The sequence below is a fragment of the Chiloscyllium plagiosum genome, unplaced genomic scaffold (assembly GCF_037043375.1).
Source record: "Chiloscyllium plagiosum isolate Xiang-an unplaced genomic scaffold, Cpla_swu_hap1 HiC_scaffold_38, whole genome shotgun sequence".
NCBI classification, from domain to species: Eukaryota; Metazoa; Chordata; class Chondrichthyes; order Orectolobiformes; family Hemiscylliidae; genus Chiloscyllium; species Chiloscyllium plagiosum.
In genome coordinates, this window is record NW_028270176.1 from 20,027,666 (window position 1) to 20,046,864 (window position 19,199).

The 19,199-nt window shown below is 56.1% G+C and overlaps 1 protein-coding gene across 1 annotated transcript; it reads left to right on the forward strand.

Moving 5' to 3' along the window:
• Positions 1-162: 162 nt before the first annotated feature.
• On the forward strand, positions 163-18,939 carry LOC148139020 (uncharacterized). The gene is made up of 5 exons (XM_087981015.1): positions 163-367; positions 6,762-7,013; positions 9,869-10,035; positions 13,598-13,691; positions 17,620-18,939. The coding sequence occupies exons 2-5, from the start codon at positions 6,770-6,772 to the stop codon at positions 17,631-17,633; spliced, it is 519 nt and encodes a 172-aa protein (XP_087837141.1). The 5' UTR covers positions 163-367; positions 6,762-6,769; the 3' UTR covers positions 17,634-18,939.
• The last annotated feature ends 260 nt before the right edge of the window (positions 18,940-19,199 follow it).

Sequence of the window (19,199 nt, forward strand, 5' to 3'; positions counted from 1 at the left end):
GTTTGATTGGTGGAGGTATGTTGGGTTGAGTTATGGAGGGCCCTGAGCTCTGACACCCTTTTCCAGCCAGTCGCCTCGAGCCAGAGCCCTGGGAGGATTAATTTTTCACTGTCTGAAACACGTCTTCTCGAACACACACACTGTACGAACTTGCCCTGAACTCTGCCACATTGAGGAGTTTCTGTTTTCCCAGGCAGGGATAGTGACGTTATATCACAGGACAGTGGGACTGGGGAGCTGGGATTCGATGGTGAGGTGCCGAACGTGGGCCAGGCACTGACTGATGTGCTCAAGGCCAATGATATCGACCTGAACAAACTGGCACAGGGAACATCAGAGCACATTGCAGACGGAGCATTGGAGGATGGTGAGAGAAACACACACAGACACACTCACACACAGACGCACACACACAGACACACACAGACACACTCACACAGATGCACACACAGACACAGACACACACACACAGACACACACATTCTCACACACACACAGACACACACACACACACACACACACAGACACAGACACACACAGACACACGCACAGACACACACACTCTCACACACACACAGACACACTCACACAGACGCACACACAGACACACACACACAGACACACTCACACACACACACTCTCAGACACACAGACACACACACACTCTCACACACACACACAGACACACACTCACAGACACAGACACACACACGCACACACACAAAATCACAGACACACTCACAGACAAACACACACTCACAGACACATACACAGAGACACACTCACAGACACACTCACAGACACACACACAGACACACACACAGACACACACACACACACAGACACAATCACAGACACACAGACACACTCACAGACACGCACACACAGACACACTCACAGACACATACACAGACACACAGACACATTCACACAGACACACATACACAGACACACACACAGACACACACAGACACACTCACACACACAGACACACTCACACACACAGACACACTCACACACAGACACACTCACACACACACAGACACACTCACACACACAGACACACTCGCACCCACGCACACAGACACAGACACACACACGCAGACACACACACACAGACACACTCGCGCACACACAGACACACACACAGACACACGCACAGACACACACACTCTCTCACACACACAGACACACTCACACAGACGCACACACAGACACACACACACAGACACACACACTCTCACACACACACAGACACACACACACACACAGACACACTCTCACACACACACAGACACACACACACACACAGACACACTCACACACACACACACTCTCAGACACACACACACAGACACACAGACACACACACACTCTCACACACACACAGACACACACTCACAGACACACACACACTCACACACACAGACACACACACGCACACACACAAAATCACAGACACACTCACAGACACACACACTCACAGACACATACACAGAGACACACTCACAGACACACTCACAGACACACTCACAGACACACACACAGACACACACACAGACACACACACACACTCTCTCACACACACACAGACACAATCACAGACACAGACACACTCACAGACACACACACAGACACACTCACAGACACAGACACATACACAGACACACAGACACATTCACACAGACACACATAGACACACAGACACATTCACACAGACACACATACACAGACACACACACAGACACACTCACACACAGACACACTCACACACACAGACACACTCACACACACCACAGACACACTCACACACATAGACACACTCGCACCCACACAACAGACACACACACACGCAGACACACACACACAGACACACTCGCGCACACACACACTCACACCGACACAGGCACACTCACACTCACACCCACACACAGACACAGGCACACTCACACCCACACAGACACACTCACACCCACACACAGACACACAAACACACACACTCACACACACACAGACACACTCACACACACACACAGACACACTCACACACACACACACTCACACCCACACACACATAGACACACTCACACACATGCACACACACACAGACACCCACACACAGACACCCACCCACACACAGACACACTCACACCCACACACAGACAAACTCACACCCACACACAGACAAACTCACACCCACACAGACACACTCACATCCATACACAGACACACTCACACCCACACAGACACACTCACACCCACACACAGACACACTCACACCCACACAGACACACTCACACACACACACACAGACACAGACACACTCTCACCCACACAGACACACACAGACACACACACAGACACCCACACACACACACAGGCACCCACACACACACAGACACCCACACACACACACAGGCACACTCACACACACACAGACAGACACACACAGACACACACACACAGCCACCCATACACAGACACACACAGACATACATACACAGACACACACACAGACACCCACACACATACACACACAGACACACTCACACCCACACACAGACAGACACACTCACACAGAGACACTGACACACAGACACACTCACACAGACACACTCACACAGACACACTCACACAGAGACACACACACAGACACACATGCACACACACACTCACACCCACACACAGACACACTCACATCCACACAGACACACTCACACCCACACACAGACACTCACACTCACACAGACACAGACACACTCTCACCCACACAGGCACACACATACACACACACACAGGCACCCACACAGACACCCACACACACAGATACCCACACACAGACACCCACACACACAGACACCCACACACATACAGACACCCACACACATACACACAGACACACACACACAGACACACTCACACAGAGACACACACACACACACACACACTCACACCTACACACACACACACACACACTCACACCCACACAGACACACTCACACCCACACACAGACACTCACACAGACACAGACACACTCACACCCACACAGACACACACACAGGCACCCAGACACACACACACACACACACACCCACACACACACACACCCACACACACACACACACCCACACACACACACGGACAGACAGCCCTCCTCCATCCCTTGTTACTCATTCTTCTCACACCTCCCCGCTCCCTCCTTTGCGATTCCTTATTAATGTCTCCTCTGTCGACCCTCTCTGACAGCTTCCACTCCCTGGCATCTCGCTGTCCCCTGATCTTCATTCTTTCTTCTCCGCCTCCCCCACCCCACTCAACTCTCTCTATGCCCCTTTTCTTCTGTTTCTCTATTTTTCCTCACATCATTCCCCCCCATCCCCTCCCCCATCCCCTCCCCCCATCCCCTCCCCCCATCCCCACCCCATCCCCTCCTCAACCCCTCCCCATCCCCCCCAAACCCTCCCCCATTCCCTCCCACATTCCCTCCCTATCCCCTCCCCAATCCCCTCCCCTATCACCCACCCCGACCCCCCCATCCCCTCCCTACCCCTCCCCCATCCCCCCATCCCCTCCCACTCCTCACCCATCCCCTCCTCATCCCCTCCTCATCCCCTCCCCCATCCCCTCCCCATCCTCTCCCCATCCTCACCCCCATCCCCACCCCCACCCCTCCCCCATCCCACCCCCCATCCCCACCCCCATCCACTCCCCTCACCCCCCCCATTCCCCCTCTCCCCCCCATTTCTCCCTCTCCCCATTCCCTCTCACCAATCCCCCTACCCATTCCCCTCACCCATTCCCTCACCCATTCCCTCACTCATCCCCTGCCCCCATCCCCTCCCATCCCTCCCCCATCCCCTCCCCCATCCCCTCCCCCATCCCCCCCCCATCCCCTCCCCCATCCCCTCCCCATCCCCCTCCCCCATCCCCTCCCCCATCCCCTCCCCCATCCCCTCCCCCATCCCCTCCCCATCCCCTCCCCCATCCCCTCCCCCAACCCCTCCCCCATCCCTCCCCCATCCCCTCCCCCATCCCCTCCCCCATCCCCTCTCCCATCCCCTCTCCCATCCCTCTCCCATCCCCTCTCCCATCCCCTCTCCCATCCCCTCTCCCATCCCTTCCCCATCCCCTCCCCATCCCCTCCCCATCCCTCCCCATCCCCTCCCCATCCCCTCCCCATCCCCTCCCTATCCCCTCGCCCATCCCCTCCCCATCCCCTCCCATCTCCTCCCCATCTCCTCCCCATCTCCTCCCCATCTCCTCCCCATCCCCATTCTCTCCCCATTCTCTCCCCATTCTCTCCCCATTCTCTCCCATTCTCTCCCCATCTCCTCCCCATCTCCTCCCCATCCCCTCCCCATCCCCTCCTCCCTCCCAATTCCCGCCTCCCCCATTCCCCCCTCTCCCCCATTTCCCCATCCCCCCCTCCCCCATTTTCCCCCTCTCCCCCATTTTCCCCTCTCCCCCATTCCCCCTCTCCCCCATTCCCCCCTCTCCCCATTCCCCCCTCCCCCCCATTCCCCCCTCTCCCCCCTCTCCCCATTTCCCCCCTCTCCCCCATTTCCCCCTCTCCCCCATTTCCCCCCTCTCCCCCATTTTCCTCCTTTCCCCATTTCCCCTCTCTCACCCATTCCCCTCCCCTCATTCCCCCCACCTCCATTCCCCCTTCCCCGTTTCCCCATTCCCCCTTCCCTATTCCCCCTTCCCCATTCCCCGCTCCCCGTTGCTCCCTCTCCCCATTCCTCCCTCTCCCCATTCCCCCCTCTCCCCATCCCCCCTTTCCCCCATTCCTCTCTCCCCCATTCCCCCCTCTCCCCCATTCCCCCCTCTTCCCCATTCCCCCCTCTCCCCAATCCCCCCTCTCACCATTCCCTGCTCTCCCCCATTCCCTGCTCTCCCCCATTTCCTGCTCTCCCCCATTCCCCCCTCTCCCCATTCCTCCCTCCCTCATTCCCCTCCCCATTCCCCCTCCCCCATTCCCCCCTCTCCCCATTCCCCTCTCCCCATTCCCCCTCTCCCCATTCCCCCTCTCCCCCCATTCCCCTCTCCCCATTCCCCCTCTCCCCCATTTCCCCCTCTCCCCCATTCCCCCTCTCTCCCATTTCCCCCTCTCCCCCATTCTCCCTCTCCCGCATTCCCCCTCTCCCCATTCCCCCTCTCCCCCATTCCCCCTCTCCCCCATTCCCCCTCTCCCCCATTCCCCCTCTCCCCCATTCCCCCCTCACCCCCATTCCCCCTCACCCCCATTCCCCTCTCACCCCCATTCCCCCCTCTCCCCCATTCCCCCCTCTCCCCCATTCCCCCCTCTCCCCCATTCCCCCCCTCTCCCCATTCCCCCCCTCCTCCATTCCCCCCTCCTCCATTCCCCCCCTCCTCCATTCCCACCCTCCTCCATTCCCCCTCTCCTCCATTCCCTCTCTCCCCATTCCCCCCTCCCCATTCCACCCTCTTCCCCCATTCCCCTCTCCTCAATTCCCCCGCTACCCATTCCCCCTCTCCCCCATTCCCCCTCTCCCCCATTCCCCCTCCCACATTCTCCCCTCTCCCCCATTCTTCCCTCACCCTTTCCCCATCCCCCACACCCCCTTTCCCCCTCCCCCTTTTCCCCTCCCTCATCCCTCCCTCTTTCCCCTCTCCCTCATTCCCCTCTCCCTCATTCCCCCCTATTCCTCCATCCCTCAGTCCCCATCCCTCATTTCCCCCCCCCCTCATTCCCCCCTCCCCATTCCCCCCTCTCCACCCGTCCCCCCCTCCCCATTCCCCCATCTCCCCCTCTCCCCCTTCCCGCTCTCCACCTTTCCACCTTTCACCCCTCTCCCCCTTTCCCCCCCTCCCCCATTTCCCCCCTCCCCCATTTCCCCCCTCTCCCCATTCCCCTTCTCCCCATTCCCTCCCCTCCACATTCCCTGTCTCCCCATTCCCCATCTTCCCCATCTTCCCATTCCCCGTCACCCCTATTCCCCGTCACCCCTATTCCCCGTCACCCCTATTCCCCGTCACCCCTATTCCCCGTCTCTCCTATTCCCCATCTCCCCATTCCCCATCTCCCCATTCCCCGTCTCCCCCCATTCCCCGTCTCCCCCATTCCCCGTCTCCCCCATTTCCCCTCTGCCCCATTTCCCCCTCTCCCCATTCTCCCATCTCCCCCTTCCCCCTCTCCACATGTCTGCTCTCTCCCCTTTCCCCCCCCTCCCCCCTTCCCCCCTCCCACATTCCCCCCTCCCTCATTCCCCTCCCCATTCCCCCTCCCCCATTCCCCCCTCTCCACAATCCCCCCTCTCCGCATTCCCCCCCTCTCCCCCATTCCCCCCTCTCCCCCATTCCCCCCTCTCCCCATTCCCCCTCTCCCCATTCCCCCTCTCCCTATTCCCCCTCTCCCATTCTCCCCTCTCCCCATTCTCCCCTCTCCCCCATTCTCCCCTCTCCCCATTCTCCCCTCTCCCCATTCCCCCCTCTCCCCATTCCCCCCTCTCCCCAATCCCCCCTCTCCGCATTACTCCCTCTCCCTCATTCCCCCTCCCTCATTCCCCCCCCTTGCTCAATCCCACCTCCCTCATTATATCTCCTCCCTCATTTCCCTCCGCGTTCCCCTCTCATTTCCCTCCACCCTCTCCTCTCCCTCCTCTCTGTCGCGAGGGGCTGAATGGCCTCCTGTTGTTCATCGAGACCCCCTCCCGCTCCCCGGGGCATTCAGGAGCTGCTTTGACAAGCCTCTGTCTCTCTCTCTCTCTCCCCTCATTTCCACCCCCCCCCCCCCCAGTCCACGCGATGAAGTGGCAGCTCAAGACGAGCAAGAGAGCTGGCAGGGAGCCCTCGGCACTGCCCCCACGGGCACTCAGCGAGGGCGAGCAGGAGCCTGGCAGAGGCACGGGCGAGGCTGAAGCTGATGAGGAGGAGGAGGCCGAGGTTGAGGATGGGGAAGGGTCTGTGACGGAGGAGCAACAGGAACCCGAGAGAGGAGAGGAGCTGCCAGAACACCAGGGGGACGAGGAGGAGCCGCTCAAAGGGACAGGTAAGGGTACAGGGGGTGGCCGTGCTAAATTGTCCCATAGTGCCCAGGGATGTGCAGGTTAGGGTGGATTGGCCGTGCTAAATTGTCCCATAGTGCCCAGGGATGTGTAGGTTAGGGTGGATTGGCCGTGCTAAATTGTCCATAGTGCCCAGGGATGTGTAGGTTAGGGTGGATTGGCCATGCTAAATTGTCCCATAGTGCCCAGGGATGTGCAGGTTAGGGTGGATTGGCCATGCTAAATTGTCCCATAGTGTCCAGGGATGTGTAGGTTAGGGTGGAATTGGCCGTGCTAAATTGTCCCATAGTGCCCAGGGATGTGCAGGTTAGGGTGGATTGGCCGTGCTAAATTGTCCCATAGTGCCCAGGGATGTACAGGTTAGGGTGGATTGACCATGCTAAATTGTCCCATAGTGCCCAGCGATGTGCAGGTTAGGGTGGATTGGCCGTGCTAAATTGTCCCATAGTGCCCAGGGATGTACAGATTCGCTGCATTACTCAGGGGAAACGTAGACGAGTGGGTTACTCTTCGGAGCTTCGATGTGGACTTGTTGGGCTGAAGTGCCTGTTTCCACTCTGTCGGGACTCTTGTATAATTTGTAAGAGGCTTTGGCTTGGCCCATATCCAGCAGAAAGCAATCATCGAGTCATTCAGCAGGGAAACAGACCCACAGTTCAACCAGTGGGCGGCACGGTGGCACAGTGGTTAGCACTGCTGCCTCACAGCGCCAGAGACCCGGGTTCAATTCCCGCCTCAGGCGACTGACTGTGTGGAGTTTGCACGTTCTCCCCGTGTCTGCGTGGGTTTCCTCCGGGTGCTCCGGTTTCCTCCCACCATCCAAAGATGTGCGGGTCAGGTGAATTGGCCATGCTAAATTGCCCGTAGTGTTAGGTAAGGGGTAAATGTAGGGGTATGGGTGGGTTTCGCTTCGGCGGGTCGGTGTGGACTTGTTGGGCCGAAGGGCCTGTTTCCACACTGTAATGTAATCTAATCTAATCAGTCCACACTGATCATGTTTACAAACTAAACCACTCCCTGAAGCTGACCCATATTTGTCCAAAAAGTTTCTATTCATGTACTTATCCTAATGCCTTTTAAATTTTGTGACTGTGTCCACATCCACCACTTCCTCTGGCAGTTCCTTCCAAACACGCACTTTTCTGCGTTTAAAAAAACCGTTGCCCGTCACATCCTTTCTAAACTCCTTGTCGTCTCTCTCATCTGAAAAAAAAGAGTCCCCCGGATTTTAACGCCCCCACCCAAGGGAAAAACACCCTCGCTTGTCATTCACCATATCTGTCCCCTCCACAAGGTCACCCCTCAACCTTCGAGCTCCAGTCAAATCGAGGACAGATTTCAACGAGATGTTCAAGTTCAGGAGATTTTCCTCGGAGAGAAAGGGTTTGCAATCCAGCAGGGTCGTTCCCCACAGGGACACAGATGGAAGAGATTCGGGAAAAGATTCAGAGGAGATGGACCAAAAGAGGAGGAGAATTTGTTTCTCGACGTTAGTGTGGTCTGGGGCACGCTGCCTTTAAGCGCAGTGAAAGCAGAGTCGAGAGCGGTCATAGAGTCAGAGAGATGTACAGCATGGAAATAGACCCTTCGGTCCATCCTGTCCATGCCGACCCAGATATCCCAACCCAAGCTAGTCCCACTTGCCAGCACCCTGCCCATATCCCTCCAAACCCTTCCACTTCATATACCCATCCAAATGCCTCTTAAATGCTGTAATTGTACCAGCCTCCACCACATCCTCTGGCAGCTCATTCCATACACGTACCACCCTCTGTGTGAAAAAGTTGCCCCTTAGGTCTCTTTTATATCTTTCCCCTCTCACCCTAAACCTATGCCCCTCTAGTTCTGGACTCCCCCACCCCAGGGAAAAGACTTTGTCTATTTATCCTATCCATGCCCCACATGATTTTATAAACCTCTATAAGGTCACCCCTCAGCCTCCGACGCTCCAGGGAAAACAGCCCCAGCCTGTTCAGCCTCTCCCTATAGCTCAAATGCTCCAACCCTGGCAACATCCTTGTAAATCTTTTCTGAACCCTTTCAAGTTTCACAACATCTTTCCGATAGGAAGGAGACCAGAATTGCACACAATATTCCAACAGTGGCCTAACCAATGTCCTGTACAGCAGCAACATGACCTCCCAACTCCTGTACTCAATACTCTGACCAATAAAGGAAAGCATACCAAACGCCTTCTTCACTATCCTATCTACCTGCGACTCCACTTTCAAGGAGCTATGAACCTGCACTCCAAGGTCTCTTTGTTTAGCAAAACTCATGTACACTTAATGGAAAAGTCCTGCTAAGCTGGTGACCTCCCAGCTCCTATACTCAGTGCTCTGACCAATAAAGACTTGCTTTCAAAAAAAAGGAAGAGGGTGGGGGGTAAGGAAGGAAAATTAGATTAGATTAGATTACACTGTGGAAACAGGCCCTTCGGCCCAACAAGTCCACACCGACCCGCCGAAGCGAAACCCACCCATACCCCTACATTTGCCCCTTACCTAACAGTACGGACAATTCAGCATGGCCAATTTACCTAACCTGCACATCTTTGGACTGTGGGAGGAAACCGGAGCTCCCGGAGGAAACCCACGCAGACACGGGGAGAATGTGCAAACTCCACACAGTCAGTCGCCTGAGGCAGGAATTGAACCCGGGTCTCTAGCGCTGTGAGGCAACAGTGCTAACCACTGTGCCACCATGCCGCCCACAAAATGTTTTTGGGCTGTGGGGGATAAGCAGAGGGACCAATCGGGGAACTCTTTCATGCTGACAATGGCCTGAAGCTCTCCCGCGCTCCCATATTCGATGATCCATGCTGGTTTCTGATCTGCAGCTGAAGATTTGCACGCGAAAGAAATGTTTCCTGAGGGTACTCCGGGCTCCATGGCCACTGACCGGGACACAGAATGCAGCAGAACCCCTGTCATCCTGTCACTGGAACAGGCCGAAGAGATGGAGCGGAAAATGAACAGCGTCCTGGTGAAGATTCAACATCTGAAGGTAAGTGCGTGGGAGCTGGGCCAGAGCTCATGCACAATCTCTGCAGCCTCCCCGCTCCCCTCTCTCATCCTCCTGCCTCTTTCCTACTGGTCCTGCCCTCCTCAGCTCTGCGCTCACCTGCTCTCCTCACATCTCCCCCACTATCCACTTCCTTCCTTCCCAGCCAACCAGTCCCAGCACTGTCAGAGGGTCAGTGCTGAGGGAGTGCCGCACTGTGGGAGGGTCGGTGCTGAGGGAGCGGGCACTGTCGGAGGGTCAGTGCTGAGGGAGTGGGCACTGTCGGAGGGTCAGTGCTGAGGGAGTGCTGCACTGTTGGAGGGTCAGTGCTGAGGGAGTGGGCACTGTCGGAGGGTCAGTGCTGAGGGAGTGCCGCACTGTGGGAGGGTCGGTGCTGAGGGAGTGCCGCACTGTTGGAGGGTCAGTGCTGAGGGAGTGCGCACTGTCGGAGGGTCAGTGCTGAGGGAGTGCCGCACTGTCGGAGGGAAAGTGCTGAGGGAGTGGGCACTGTCAGAGGGTCAGTGCTGAGGGAGTGCCGCACTGTCGGAGGGTCAGTGCTGAGGGAGTGCCGCACTGTCGGAGGGTCAGTTCTGAGGGAGTGGGCACTGTCAGAGGGTCAGTGCTGAGGGAGTGCCGCACTGTCGGAGGGTCAGTGCTGAGGGAGTGCCGCACTGTCGGAGGGTCAGTGCTGAGGGAGTGGGCACTGTCGGAGGGTCAGTGCTGAGGGAGTGCCGCACTGTTGGAGGGTCAGTGCTGAGGCAGTGCCGCTCTGTGGGAGAGTCGGTGCTGAGTGATTGCCGCACTGTCGGAGGGTCAGCGCTGAGGGAGTGCCGCACTGTCGGAGGGTCAGTGCTGAGGGAGTGCTGCACTGTGGGAGGGTCGGTGCTGAGGGAGTGCCGCACTGTCAGGGCCTCACAACACCAGGGACCAAGTTTCAATTCTCAGCCTCGGGGCGACTGTGTGGAGTTTGCACATTCTCCCCGTGTCTGCGTGGGTTTCCTCCGGGTGCCCTGGTTTCCTCCCACAGTCCAAAGACGTGCAGGTTTGGGTGAATTGGTCACACTAAATTGCCCATCGTGTTAACTGCATTGGTCAGAGGGAAATGGGTCTGGGTGGGTTACTCTTCGGAGGGTCGGTGTGGACTGGTTGGGCTGAAGGGCCTGTTTCCACACTGTCGGGAATCGAATCTAATCTAATTTAAATCAGACACGCAGAAAAGCTCACCTTGCCCTGTAATCTGTAAAAGTTAGAGTGGCAAAGAACTACCTAACTCCCACCATTTAATGAAAAAGTTAACAGTTTATTCTTTAACACTAACTATCTTCACTGTACTCCTCTACCTCCCACTCGACAACACCACACTGGTCCGATTAAACCACCCCCAGCCACCGCTGATTAAGTTTAACAGAAATAAAAATCAAATTCCAAAACCAGTCAGCTGTGTTGATTCTCCTTTGCGTCTTGCTGTCTCCTTTGGTCATCTGCTGCACAGCTTCCACATCAACAGGTCCCTCTCAGAGCGCGTCTGTGCGGGCAGTCTGTTGGTGATCTTTGCCGCTGTTCTAAATGCCCGATCTTTATAACTGAAAACATCAGAGCGTCTCCTTGGTTTGATGTCGTCGAAACAGTAAAATTCAAATTCGATTGGATTCTGGTATCTTTGGAGCATAATTTAAACGGGTTGGCCCAATTCGAATTTGTTGTGTCGCCTGGCAACTCGGCTCCAGCTGCTTGTCTCACAGCCAAGCGTTTCGTTTTTAAATTGTTCAGCACTCTCTGTTAAGCCCAAGTCAGCTTTCACTCTCTCTGAAAGGCACTCGCAACTTCGTAACACTGGCGAGAGCGATCCCAGGGTCTCCTTGTAGTTAACATGTCCCAGGCCAAAACCTGATCAACCCCTGCAGTCCCCTGTCCGTTCTGAGACTCCGTCCCCCGGTTGATCCCTGGATGAATTTCGCGCCCATCAAAACGAACGTGTCTCCCTCTCCTAAACTCCAGAGACGGCTGGTCCAGTCTCCTCAGCTTTTCCTCCGGATCATCCGTGGGAATACTTGGGTGCACCTTCACTGCGTCTCCCCGAAGGTGATTGTATCTGTCCTCAGGGAAGGAGCCTCTGTGTGCGAGTTACCCTTTTTGCCAGATTTCCTGAGATTGCTTCTCCCACCTCCCTCAGTGCGATACAGTTCACTGGGCGAGAGCTTTACTCTGTGTCTAACCCCGTGCTGTTCCTGTCCCTGGGAGTGTTTGATGGGGGACAGTGTAGAGGGAGCTTTACTCTGTATCTAACCCCGTACTGTCCCTGTCCCTGGGAGTGTTTGATGGGGGACAGTGTAGAGGGAGCTTTACTCTGTATCTAACCCCGTGCTGTCCCTGTCCTGGGAGTGTTTGATGAGGGGACAGTGTAAAGGGAGCTTTACTCTGTATCTAACCCCGTGCTGTCCCTGTCCCTGGAAGTGTTTGATGGTGGACAGTGTAGAGGGAGCTTTACTCTGTATCTAACCCCGTGCTGTCCCTGTCCTGGGAGTGTTTGATGAGGGGACAGTGTAAAGGGAGCTTTACTCTGTATCTAACCCCGTGCTGTCCCTGTCCTGGGAGTGTTTGATGGTGGACAGTGTAGAGGGAGCTTTACTCTGTATCTAACCCTGTGCTGTCCCTGTCCCTGGAAGTGTTTGATGGGGGGACAGTGTAGAGGGAGCTTTACTCTGTATCTAACCCTGTGCTGTCCCTGTCCCTGGAAGTGTTTGATGGGGGGACAGTGTAGAGGGAGCTTTACTCTGTACCTAACCCCGTGCTGTCCCTGTCCCTGGGAGTGTTTGATGGGGGACAGTGTAGAGGGAGCTTTACTCTGTATCTAACCCCGTGCTGTCCCTGTCCTGGGAGTGTTTGATGGTGGACAGTGTAGAGGGAGCTTTACTCTGTATCTAACCCTGTGCTGTCCCTGTCCCTGGAAGTGTTTGATGGGGGGACAGTGTAGAGGGAGCTTTACTCTGTATCTAACCCTGTGCTGTCCCTGTCCCTGGAAGTGTTTGATGGGGGGACAGTGTAGAGGGAGCTTTACTCTGTACCTAACCCCGTGCTGTCCCTGTCCTGGGAGTGTTTGATGGGGGACAGTGTAGAGGGAGCTTTACTCTGTATCTAACCCCGTGCTGTCCCTGTCCTGGAAGTGTTTGATGGGGGACAGTGTAGAGGGAGCTTTACTCTGTATCTAACGCCATGCTGTCCCTTTCCAGGGAGTCTTTGCTGGGGGACAGTGTAGAGGGAGCTTTACATTCAGTGTGAAAGAGTAGAGTGAGCCAGGAGAATTCTGTGTCTCGGGAAGGGAGAGTGAGCAGGAACAGGGCACGGAGTAGCCATGATCCCGCTGTATGGCGGAGCAGCATCAGAGGGCCGAATGGCCTGTTATGGCTCTGCTTCACTGTGTTTTTCCCTGTGCATACCTCGGCGGTGGCTGCTGTGTGAATCCACGGCTGCTCTGGAGCGAGCGTGTTTGGGTGGGGGGTGCTACATCAATGCAGGTTGTTGTTTCATCACCAGCTCTGTCCTTCTCTCTCTCTCTCTCTCCCAGGCAATGGAGGAGGACTATCACCGGCTGCGGCAAGCCTTGCTGAAGCTGACGATAGCACCGCGCCAGCTGACGGGGTGCCAGAGACAGGCGCCGGGTGAGTACGGGCGAATGCCAGTCCGGTGGGTGGGGGGGGGGGGGGGTGTGGAGGGGGGGGGGGGTCAGAGGTGATAGAGCGTTGGCACTGGGAGAACCACAGCAGGGCCAGGCAGCTTCCATCCCCCCATGGTGATTCTAGTAAACCGTTGGGCAACACCGTGGCTGAGTGGGTTATCACTGCTGCCTCACGGCACCGTGGACCCGGGTTCGATCCCAGCCTCGGGGGCGACTGTCTGTGTGGAGTTTGCGCATTCTACCCGTGTCTGTGTAGGTCTCCTCCCACAGTCCAAAGATGTGCAGGTTAGGGTGGATTGGCCGTGCTAAATTGTCCCATAGTGCCCAGGGATGTGCAGGTTAGGGTGGATTGGCCGTGCTAAATTGTCCCATAGTGCCCAGGGATGTGCAGGTTAGGGTGGATTGGCCGTGCTAAATTGTCCCATAGTGCCCAGGGATGTGCAGGTTAGGGTGGATTGGCCGTGCTAAATTGTCCCATAGTGCCCAGGGATGTGCAGGTTAGGGTGGATTGGCCGTGCTAAATTGTCCCATAGTGCTCAGGGATGTGCAGGTTAGGGTGGATTGGCCGTGCTAAATTGTCCCATAGTGCCCAGGGATGTGTAGGTTAGGGTGGATTGGCCGTGCTAAATTGTCCCATAGTGCCCAGGGATGTGCAGGTTAGGGTGGATTGGCCATGCTAAATTGTCCCATAGTGCCCAGGGATGTGCAGGTTAGGGTGGATTGGCCGTGCTAAATTGTCCCATAGTGCCCAGGGATGTGTAGGTTAGGGTGGATTGGCCGTGCTAAATTGTCCCATAGTGCCCAGGGATGTGCAGGTTAGGGTGGATTGGCCATGCTAAATTGTCCCATAGTGCCCAGGGATGTGCAGGTTAGGGTGGATTGGCCATGCTAAATTGTCCCATAGTGCCCAGGGATGTGCAGGTTAGGGTGGATTGGCCATGCTAAATTGTCCCATAGTGCCCAGGGATGTGCAGGTTAGGATGGATTGGCCGTGCTAAATAGCCCATAGTGTCCAGGGATGTGCAGGTTAGGGTGGATTGTCCATGCTAAATTGTCCCATATTGCTCAGGGATGTGCAGGTTAGGGTGGATTGGCCGTGCTAAATTGTCCCATAGTGCCCAGGGATGTGTAGGTTAGGGTGGATTGGCCGTGCTAAATTGTCCCATAGTGCCCAGGGATGTGCAGGTTAGGGTGGATTGGCCATGCTAAATTGTCCCATAGTGCTCAGGGATGTGCAGGTTAGGGTGGATTGGCCGTGCTAAATTGTCCCATAGTGCCCAGGGATGTGCAGGTTAGGGTGGATTGGCCGTGCTAAATTGTCCCATAGTGCTCAGGGATGTGCAGGTTAGGGTGGATTGGCCGTGCTAAATTGTCCCATAGTGCCCAGGGATGTGTAGGTTAGGGTGGATTGGCCGTGCTAAATTGTCCCATAGTGCCCAGGGATGTGCAGGTTAGGGTGGATTGGCCGTGCTAAATTGTCCCATAGTGCCCAGGGATGTGCAGGTTAGGGTGGATTGGCCGTGCTAAATTGTCCCATAGTGCCCAGGGATGTGTAGGTTAGGGTGGATTGGCCGTGCTAAATTGTCCCATAGTGCCCAGGGATGTGCAGGTTAGGGTGGATTGGCCATGCTAAATTGTCCCATAGTGCCCAGGGATGTGCAGGTTAGGGTGGATTGGCCATGCTAAATTGTCCCATAGTGCCCAGGGATGTGCAGGTTAGGGTGGATTGGCCATGCTAAATTGTCCCATAGTGCCCAGGGATGTGCAGGTTAGGATGGATTGGCCGTGCTAAATAGCCCATAGTGTCCAGGGATGTGCAGGTTAGGGTGGATTGTCCATGCTAAATTGTCCCACAGTGCCCAGGGATGTGCAGGTTAGGGTGGATTGGCCATGCTAAATTGTCCCATAGTGCCCAGGGATGTGCAGGTTAGGGTGGATTGGCCATGCTAAATTGTCCCATAGTGCCCAGGGATGTGCATGTTAGGGTGGATTGGCCATGCTAAATTGTCCCATATTGCTCAGGGATGTGCAGGTTAGGGTGGATTGGCCGTGCTAAATTGTCCCATAGTGCCCAGGGATGTGTAGGTTAGGGTGGATTGGCCGTGCTAAATTGTCCCATAGTGCCCAGGGATGTGCAGGTTAGGGTGGATTGGCCATGCTAAATTGTCCCATAGTGCCCAGGGATGTGCAGGTTAGGGTGGATTGGCCGTGCTAAATTGTCCCATAGTGTCCAGGGATGTGCAGGTTAGGGTGGATTGGCCATGCTAAATTGTCCCATAGTGCCCAGGGATGTGCAGGTTAGGGTGGATTGGCCGTGCTAAATTGTCCCATAGTGCCCAGGGATGTGTAGGTTAGGGTGGATTGGCCGTGCTAAATTGTCCCATAGTGCCCAGGGATGTGCAGGTTAGGGTGGATTGGCCATGCTAAATTGTCCCATAGTGCCCAGGGATGTGCAGGTTAGGGTGGATTGGCCATGCTAAATTGTCCCATAGTGCCCAGGGATGTGCAGGTTAGGGTGGATTGGCCATGCTAAATTGTCCCATAGTGCCCAGGGATGTGCAGGTTAGGATGGATTGGCCGTGCTAAATAGCCCATAGTGTCCAGGGATGTGCAGGTTAGGGTGGATTGGCCGTGCTAAATTGCCCATAGTGTCCAGGGATGTGCAGGTTAGGGTTGATTGGCCATGCTAAATTGTCCCATAGTGTCCAGGGATGTGCAGGTTAGGGTGGATTGGCCGTGCTAAATTGCCCATAGTGTCCAGGGATGTGCAGGTTAGGGTGGATTGGCCGTGCTAAATTGCCCATAGTGTCCAGGGATGTGCAGGTTAGGGTGGATTGTCCATGCTAAATTGTCCCACAGTGCCCAGGGATGTGCAGGTTAGGGTGGATTGGCCATGCTAAATTGTCCCATAGTGCCCAGGGATGTGCAGGTTAGGGTGGATTGGCCATGCTAAATTGTCCCATAGTGCCCAGGGATGTGCATGTTAGGGTGGATTGGCCATGCTAAATTGTCCCATAGTGTCCAGGGATGTGTAGGTTAGGGTGGATTGGCCATGCTAAATTGTCCCATAGTGCCCAGGGATGTGTAGGTTAGGGTGGATTGGCCGTGCTAAATTGTCCCATAGTGCCCAGGGATGTGCAGGTTAGGGTGGATTGGCCGTGCTAAATTGTCCCATAGTGCTCAGGGATGTGCAGGTTAGGGTGGATTGGCCGTGCTAAATTGTCCCATAGTGCCCAGGGATGTGCAGGTTAGGGTGGATTGGCCGTGCTAAATTGTCCCATAGTGCCCAGGGATGTGCAGGTTAGGGTGGATTGGCCATGCTAAATTGTCCCATAGTGCCCAGGGATGTGTAGGTTAGGGTGGATTGACCATGCTAAATTGTCCCATAGTGCCCAGGGATGTGCAGGTTAGGGTGGATTGGCCATGCTAAATTGTCCCATAGTGCCCAGGGATGTGCAGGTTAGGGTGGATTGGCCATGCTAAATTGTCCCATAGTGCCCAGGGATGTGCAGGTTAGGGTGGATTGACCATGCTAAATTGTCCCATAGTGCCCAGGGATGTGCAGGTTAGGGTGGATTGGCCATGCTAAATTGCCCCATAGTGCCCAGGGATGTGCAGGTTAGGGTGGATTGACCATGCTCAATTGTCCCATAGTGCCCAGGGATGTGCAGGTTAGGGTGGATTGGCCATGCTAAATTGTCCCATAGTGCCCAGGGATGCGTAGGTTAGGGTGGATTAGTCTGGGGTATATATGGAGTAATAGGGGAGGGGAATGGGTCTGGGTGGGTTCCTCTTCGGAGGGTTGGTGTGGACTGGTCGGGCCGATGGGCCTGTTTCCACAATGCCGGGAGGCTATGATTCTCTGACTCTAACTCTCTTGTCTCTCGGTTTCTGTTTCTCCTCCCTGGCAGGTGAGAAGTGGTGAAGAGGGAGCGGCCGGTCGTATTGGTCAGCCCGGGACTCGAATCGCATTCCTCGTCTGTCAGCTTAACCTCCCCGCCAACCCCCCCCCCCCCCGCCACCACCAACCCCATCCCAGTCCACCCTTTCTCCCCCTGCCCACCCACCGGGATGCCTGTCTGGGAGAAGGTGTGGGGTGGGCGGGGGTCGCGTTTTGGTGTTGTGGAGGGGTTAGTGCAGCTTGCCTGGCCAGGAGCTCCGCCCGGGGGCACTCGGTCCACCCCCTGACCTCCCCTCTCCCCACCACAGTCCCTGCTCCGTGCTTTGTGCCCACCCTACCCCCCCCCCACCGATGTCTGTATCAGGAATGCGGGCAGCGATCAGGGAGGGTGGGAGGGAGGGGAATGAGGGCAGATGAGAGAACCTTTGTCGGTGGGCAGGGGGGTGGTGGAGGTGGTTTGGGAGTCGGAGGCGAGGGGGGGGGGGTGTGGTCAACTCTTCCCCCGCCCCCACCTCAACACGCTCCTCCGCCAACCTCTCTTGTCCCACCCGCTCGCGGACAGGGGAAGGGGGGGGGGTTGCGAAAGAAGGCCATTGTGGGCGGGGTTGCGTCAAGAGAGGGTCAGGGGTCATGGCGATTTGGCGCACAAAATGGCGGTGGGAGTGATGTTCCAGTGCCCTGCCCCGTTGCCTGATGGGATACGGTGTGGGCTAAGACAGGGAGCGTTTGAGTTGTATTCCACTCTACTCCATCACGACTGGCCTCTCGTCAATCTTCACCCGGTCTTCATGCACGTTATCTTCTGTATATCCAGTGCCTTAACCACACCTGAACTTTGTGTATCAGGGTTTTTTTTATTATTATTGTTAAATATTATTATTTTGGAGATGTCGATAACATTGGAGAGTCGATGATTTCCCCTGTGCTCCCCAGGTTGTATTTAAATCCTGAAATTCTGAGTGTTTAGGAGACTGTGTGTTTACTTTGTCAACTGGGTGTTTGTGTTTTTTTGCGGGGGGAGGTGGTCTATGGTGGTGGGGGGTTTTGGGTTTTGATGCTGAGGGCAAGGGGCTGGGCTTTTATTCACGTGAACTGCTCGTGGGCGAAGGAGGAGGCTGGGCACCACACAGTGTAACTGGCAGGGTCACCACGCCCTGTCCCCACCCCCTGGCCCCACGCCCCACCCCCGCGCTCTCTCCCCTTCGCCGTCCCCGTCCCCTCTCCCCTCCCCTCTCCCTCCCCCCATCCCTCTCTCCCACCCCCTGCCCTCTCTCCCCTTCCCCATCCCCTCTCCCCTCCCCCTGCCCTCTCTCCCCTTCCCCATCCCCTCTCCCCTCCCCCTGCCCTCTCTCCCCTTCCCCATCCCCTCTCCCCTCCCCCTGCCCTCTCTCCCCTTCCCCATCCCCTCTCCCCCCCCCATCCCTCTCTCTTGTCCCCCTGCCCTCTCTCCCCTCTCCCATCCCTCTCTCCCCTCCCCCTTTCCCCTCCCCATCCCCTTGCCCTCTCTCCCCTTTCCCCTCCCCCATCCCCTTGCCCTCTCTCCCCTTCCCCGTCCCCTTTCCCCTCCCCCATCCCCTTGCCCTCTCTCCC